Genomic DNA, 7,231 nt, shown 5'->3' with positions numbered 1-7,231 from the left:
GCAGATGACCATGGAGTACCAGAACATTTCTAACAGCTCTCAGTTTGCCCGTACCTCAGTGGTAGTATCCAGCACTGTTCTGGGATTGTGCTTTGCTCTGGGTGTACCAGGTAATATAGCGGTGCTGGTCATGCTCACCCAACATTTAAAGGAGGGCAGTTTCACCCCAAAACTGATGCTGAATCTGGCTGTCTCGGATCTACTGAGTCTGATTTCTCTGCCTGTGTGGATCTATGCCCTTCTGAACGGCTGGGTTTTTGGTCAAGGTCTGTGTAAGTTATTCTCCTATGTCGTGTACTGGAGCCTCTACAGTAGTGTGCTTTCTGTCACCTTGTTGAGTGTGCAAAGGTACCTGCAGGTGCTGTATCCACAGCGATGGGCGAAACTTGGACAGAAGGGCCAAAAGGGGCTGATTTTTGGGATATGGACATCAAGTGGAGCTCTGGGTTCTTATGCGCTTTATTTCCGAAATGTGAAGAAGAAGAAGGACAGGCTTTTACACTGTTATCAGGATTATAGAAATAAACAAGACCAAGTTGCTGTCTTACTCATCGAGACTCTAGTGATGTTTCTTGTTCCTTTCTTCAGCCTGTTGTTCTTCTACCTTCGACTTCATCAACGGATAAGTTGGTCATCTTCCTTCAAAAGCCACAGGCTGACAAAACTGGCCATCAGAATCGTAGTGGCCTTCTTTATATTCAGCACCCCCTGTGTGATCAACAACTTGGTCTTAATGGCAGTGTCATGGGAATCAGATGTCAGCAACAATGTAACCGGGGCTCTTTTCTTTATCAACAGTTGCGTGAACCCTTTTCTTTATGCCTTTTCAGCTCGAACACTGCGATGCAGAAGAAAACAGCATTCAGACGAGCTACAACATCAGAATGAGACTGTGTAAACTGTAAAGCAATTCTGAAGCTTTTATGGTGGTATATGAGTCTAATGGTAATTATTTTCTTTTGAACTGTGCCTACACTCTTAAAAATAAAGGTGCTTAAAAGGTTTCTTCACAGCGATGCCATAGAAGAACCATTTTTGGTTCCACAAAGAACCATTCAGTCAAAGGTTCTTTAAAGAACCATCTCTTTCTTACCTTTTTATAATCTGAAGAACCTTCTTCCACCACAAAGAACCTTTTGTGAAACAGAAAGGTTCTTCAGATGTTAAAAGGTTCTTTATGGAACCATTTAGACAGAAAAGGATCTTCTATGGCATCGTGAAACACCTTTATTTTTAAGCGTGTAAAAGGAAGTGCATATCAAATTTTTCATCATATCCTATTTGTGTTTTCTCGGCTTGTAACCTGAATAGAATACTTCTCCATTCCCAAATTATTACAATTAGCCACTAAGTATTCCTGTAACAGGACTGTTAAAGGCAACCAATGATATCTTCTGCTTTCTTGTCTTATGTAGCATGAACATTTTCAGTAAGCCTTTCTGTTCAAAATTGGTAAGGAATGTGGTCATGCTGAGGCAGGTTAACCACACTTGATCTTCTGACTGCAGCTTTTAAAGAGAAACACAAAAGAGACTTTCTGAACACACAGTAAAGTAACTTCAACCTCTACACAAAGAAAAAGGATGCCAACAAAGACTTATTCTTTTGTTGTAATTTGTTGTTTGAAGTTAATTGAAGTTTAAATGAAAGTGGTTATACAACAGTTTGGTTTATGTCTGTAAACATATTTTTCAAAGTTGTAAAAAAAAGAGTTATCTGAGTAGTTTATACAAGAAAGTACTGTTTCAGACTTTCCACGTAAAAAAAAAAAAATCACATTAAGCTCAATGTGTTACTTGCTGTGTCTTTGTCAGTTTTTATTTTTTAACTTTTTTGTGAAATATACTAGCAATTTTTAGTGAAAATTGTTTCAAAGTAAACCCAAAACCAGCACCTTTTTCAGTGTAAATTTTAACTGTCTGTCATGACAATTTTTTACAATTGCTAGGTTGAGGCAAATTTATTGTGGAAAGTTGTGTGATTTAAATATTGTTGCTAATTTTACACATTTTATTATTTTACAGCCTATCTTCTGGTCGGAAAAATGGATTAGTAGGCTACTTTTTTTTTTTACCTTTTACATTTTTGCTGTTTTACAAATTGCTTAAATTCTGTTAAAAATCCATCAATGGCTATTGGGGTCAATGTGTTTAATGAACTGCATCTTTTTCTTGGGCAATATAGGCCGCTGGTGGAAAAGTCCAATGTCTGTGTATTTTATTTTTTTTTGTTTGTTTGTTTTTTTGTATATAAAATAGAAAGATATATACCATGTGCATATACAGAAGCTGACTTTCATAAATAAACACACTGTACCCGTAGTTCGTTTCTTTTGTCCACTTTTAAGCTGACGCCAAATAACAACATGAGCCACTTCTCCCTTATATGGCACTAGTTTCCGTAATGTCCACTGTCGTTTTATCTGGACCAATATGAGAAACTGAGGAGAGAGAGAGAGAGAGAGAGAGAGAGAGCAAGTGCGCTGCTCGTGAGCACAATCTGGCGTACTAGCAGCGCAGCCTTCTTCACGTTGCTGTACTAGCTCAAACTCCGCTCACTAAAGAACATAAACTTCACTTAGCCTAGTGAAATTCAGCTGGACATGAGGAGCAAACGGAACATCTGACACAGACCCTGAGCAGCAGTTTGAATCAGGGAGAAGAGAGAGGAGGAGATCGTATCTCCACTCTGCGGATGATTTGTTTGCATTGTGCATTTCTTTCCTCCATTGCAGATGTGACGAGTGGAATGAGCTGCTTTTACACACTGGTGGTTTCACTGCAGCATGGGAACTGCCGTGTCCAAGAAGAAGAATTTAAGGAATGATGCGATTTCTTCTGTTGCCGCAAAAGTTAGGTGAGTCTCTTCAGCCGCTGCAGCACGTCTCATGAAGGCTCATGTGCAGATGCACAAAACTATCACATCTCATCACACTTCATATCATAGTTTCCTTGCCGTTGACGACGGAAAAAAATCTGTCAGTAATGTGTCAGTGACAGTTCCTGAGGCTGTTATAGCTGTTGACGACACTTTGTATACATAACTAGCTTGCTAGTAACTTTGTAGCCTATTAAAAAAAAAAAAATGTTGAATTAAATTACTTATAAGGGCTTTTTAATGTAAATTAAATTAGGCTATTTATGGTGTTTTGTCGTGACAACACTATTGGGACTAGTTTGCTCAGTAAGAATCAAAAATTTAGTTTAGTTACTGTTGAGCTAACATCAGTGACAATATTTATTATAAGTTTGTTGTTGTTTTTGCTTTTGTTTTGTTGTTGTCCTTGTTATAAGATGATATACTGGTGGTGGTGATGATGACTATGAAAATTATTATTATTGTTATTATTATTATTATTATCACCATCATCATATGCTATTTTCCGAATTCATCACTTTACAGTATCCTGGTGATTAGGCTTAAACAAAAAATATTTTTTGGATTATTATTATTTTGTATGTTATTTTTAATCAATTTACTGACTTAAAATTCAGTACAGTTTTATTTTCATTGTCATTTCGTTTTCGTTTGCTCATATAAATATCCATAAGGCTGATTTTCCATGACACTACGTCACTCAGTCACAGCTAGCGATTTTCTCAGTCGTCATGAAGTCACTAGATTAGGCCTACTTTACTGAGACTCTTTGTTCTTTTTACTTGTTTGTTTGTTTTTATACTTCATCTGGAGTTTTGTGAAGTGACTGGACCTAACCAACATGATTGTGAGTCTTTGAGAGACTTCCTCACTGAGTCAAACAGTTAGTCACTCGTTGATTTGTCCACACGCTGTAAATGACCATTAACAACCTTCTGAATTCACCATGACATTACTGCTTTTTTCCTGAATCAGCTGTCACCAAACTTCTGACTGGCCCTTGAGACTTCCTCTGCATTACAGTGACAGTGTGATTAATGCTGTATTCATCCTCTCTCTATAATCCATCTGTTTAGCTGGGTGATGCTTGACAGTTTCAGACTTAGTCGAGCAGCACTTCATTATGTGCTTTATGCTTTGAACAGAGAAATGTACTCTGAGTCTGGACAGGAGGAAAGCGTGATCATTTCCAGTGAGTTTCCTCCATGTCTCTACTGCTGCTTCAACCTAATTGACTTTCTCAGAAGACTATTGTGCAAGATGCCTATACAGACTGTTTGGATATGGACTGAACTGCACTACATAGGCCTTGTGGGAGCCCGATGTGGCTACTTGACAACAGCATTACTTGTGAGGTGTTCTTTATTTCCAGCTTTAGAGTGTAAAGGTTCAAATTTCTTCTGCGTCCAAAGACACAGACAGAAAGTGGGAGCCACGCTAAAATGACAACCCGATGCCAATTAGAGCTACGCAGTGAGAGGCTATAGATCTACAAGTAAAATCTCTTAAATCTTGAGACCACCTGCAGTTGTACTGGAGGGAGGCCCAGATTAAACAAAAACTCGTATGTTTATATGTGTGTGATGATGTGTGTGATGCTTTGGGTCAGGCTGGGACACATGGTGTTTTTATGTCTTTTTGCTAATGTTTTATGGAGTTATTGCATCAGAAAACCAATAAATAAAATAGCTCTTCCAATGTTTATCATATATTTTTATTTTCTTCAAGAATTGTTGTCGTTTTATAGCATCATCTTATAATTTAGTGTTTTGTGATTCAATTTTTTTTTGTTACTGAGTCTCATTTTTAAATGTATTATTGAATGACGTGCATTTGTGAGATGTTTACTTGCAGACTAGATTTTCTAATATAGGTGGTCTAAAATAGTTGGTTCACCTCTGTAGAAAGCCTGCATGACATTGACAGGTTGACTAAACAGTGAAATGTACAGCACAAACTGGTCGGACTGATGTGATTTGGGATCTTATTAAAAGAAACTTTAGTCACTCTAACATTGGGATTTTTTGGAAGGCTGTACACAGATGTTGAGGTTACCCCACAGCCAAAACAGCACAAAGTTTGGCAAACTTCTCCCACATCTTGCTTGTTAGTTATACCATCTGGAATAATGTGCTATATTTTCCTCTTCTGAATGATAATATCCTCCCTTCTCCTCTTGTTTTACTAATGAGCAAGCCAAGTTGCCCACCGAAGCATTCTGAATAAGCTCTTTTGCAGCTTAGTTCCAATAAATGGCCTTTTTGTACTGTAGGGGGAGTTTTGAGTTCTGAAAGGTCTCGAACATTTGGAATGGATCAGCTGGGACATTTTGGTCGATTGCCATTTGGAGCTAAAATGTTTGCTAGTGAGACTAATTTAGAGACCTGCTCATTAAGTGTTAATGAATTTCTAATGTGGAGATTTTAAAAGCTGAATGCCAATGGCAGATGTTGAGCATTTTCAAAATGAATATGACTCACTGTTTAGTTCACACTACAAGCTTACATAAATTCTAGCTGTCAGTGACAAAAACTCTTAGATGGCAGTGAGGACAGTGTGAGATTATGGTCTGAACGGTACACTAAGAAATCAAATCAGCAAATAGAACACGGTTTGTAAGCGAGTGAACGAGGAGGAGGACGAGAAAAAGCGAGAGAAAGGGGTCATGTCACACACGGGTGTTCTGGTTAATGCGCGCTGAGGCATTCAAGAACAAATTGTACTTGCTTTTTACTAAATTAGTGTAGCACACCAAAGTGGTCTGCTGAAGTCAGTGTCACCCAGGGCAAAAGCAGTCATTCCTGGATCCGATTGTGCGTGAACAGCCGACTGAAAACAGAAGTGCAAGAACAGCTCCAGGTTTTGTTATCTCTACTCTCCATTACCCATGCTGTCTTTGTAAAGCCTCGCGCTTTCGATCTATATGCCAGTGTGTATTTGAGTCCACGGTGGGGCTTTTATTGTTTTTACATCTGCTCGTATCTTCATTGTTGTTCATCTGAGTCACTAGTCATCCGCCTCTTCTTCTGGACCACCACAGGGCTTTCGTCCAGCAGTCTTGGTTAAAGTATCTGCTTTAGGTAACATGGTTAAAACGCTTCTCTCTGAGTTCCCTTGCATTCTCCCTACCCCCATTTTGTCACATGGCTGAAAACATGAGAGATGCTGCCCGATGTACATGCTTCTACACCGTCAAACATACTGGCATGAGACGAAGGCTAGTCTGTATGTGTGAGAGAGAGGGGCAATAAGATTGTGAGTGATTTGGGCATCTCATACCCTAGTGCTTCCCAGTATTTATTATTCATATCTTAATTCTCTCCAACTGCGTAGCTTTGTTGTTTTTAATCAGTTCAGTTTAAAAAAAGAACAGTAAACTATCCTAGGTAATTGGTTGTGCTCCGCTCTTAGTCAGAAGGTACTAACGCAGAACAATTGGATTTCCAAGAAGCGCAAATGAATTACAGAGTGTGGACAAACACAGGCATTTTTGAGGTTCAGCTGTGAAGGTGTGGGATGCGGTATCGCTTTCCTTGCTTTACTCCTTGTTACCATCTTTAACAAAGGATAGATTATAAAACAAGCCAATAGGGTCAGTGATGGGGGGCCTCTGACCGTCAGGGACCTCCAGCTGAGAGGCCCGTGGTGGCCTGATACTTGGAAACAAGCCATATACAGTAAATAATTGAACAGTGCTTGAATGTGTACCAGTAACTATTGCTATAAGAAAATAAATGAAGAAATGAGGGATGCTGTCTTTTCCTGGCTCATCTTTAGCACCATCAGTACCTGTTAAACAGCTTATTGCAGATTTGATGTTGAATGTTAGTTGTGGGTCATCTCTTTTGTGCAGATTTATTGCAATATCTTGTTATTTGAGCATTACATTAACTAGTGACCAACATGGCCCGGCCATAGAATGGACTAACCATAGGGAGTACTGGGATGTTATAACAGGATGTCAGTATAATGAGAAATCGGGTCTCCATTAGGACCCCAAGTCATCCTGTTGGCACAGAGAACTTTTAATGAGTGCTCTCTTTAGTGCCTGATTACAATCCCCAAATCACATTATGATTATGTAATTTGAACTATGTTACAGTATAATGACCATTTAATGTCTGTTTTAGTAAGCTTACATGCTAGCATAGAATGAAGATACCCGATTGGCCTGATAGCTTAGCTTATACACTATGCTTTTGCACTTGCCCTACATGTATTCACAACCAATGTTAGTATAATTACGTTAAATATCCAAATATTCCAGTTATTAATGATGACAATGTAATAACTTTTTTACTATTCATATTTTTATTTTTATTAATAATGTTATCATTATCTATTAAAAGTTTTT

General features: G+C 38.5%; 2 protein-coding genes across 7 annotated transcripts in view; both read left to right on the top strand.

The window, feature by feature from the left end:
• On the top strand, nucleotides 1-2,301 carry LOC131541232 (leukotriene B4 receptor 1-like). The gene has a single exon (XM_058776847.1). The coding sequence runs from the start codon at nucleotides 5-7 to the stop codon at nucleotides 896-898; it is 894 nt and encodes a 297-aa protein (XP_058632830.1). The 5' UTR covers nucleotides 1-4; the 3' UTR covers nucleotides 899-2,301.
• A 172-nt stretch (nucleotides 2,302-2,473) lies between these two features.
• The window catches only part of nsmfb (NMDA receptor synaptonuclear signaling and neuronal migration factor b), a 38,529-nt gene continuing 33,771 nt past the window's right edge, over nucleotides 2,474-7,231 (top strand). For all 6 annotated transcript variants that reach the window (XM_058776933.1, XM_058776930.1, XM_058776932.1 and 3 more), the window contains exon 1: nucleotides 2,474-2,856. In XM_058776933.1, the coding sequence (XP_058632916.1) occupies nucleotides 2,823-2,856 (34 nt within the window). In that variant the 5' untranslated portion in view covers nucleotides 2,474-2,822. The remainder of the gene's footprint in view (nucleotides 2,857-7,231) is intronic.

The sequence above is a fragment of the Onychostoma macrolepis genome, chromosome 05 (assembly GCF_012432095.1).
Source record: "Onychostoma macrolepis isolate SWU-2019 chromosome 05, ASM1243209v1, whole genome shotgun sequence".
NCBI lineage: Eukaryota > Metazoa > Chordata > Actinopteri > Cypriniformes > Cyprinidae > Onychostoma > Onychostoma macrolepis.
The sequence above is the reverse complement of the archived record's forward strand: the minus strand, read 5'-3'. Positions and strand labels throughout refer to the sequence as shown.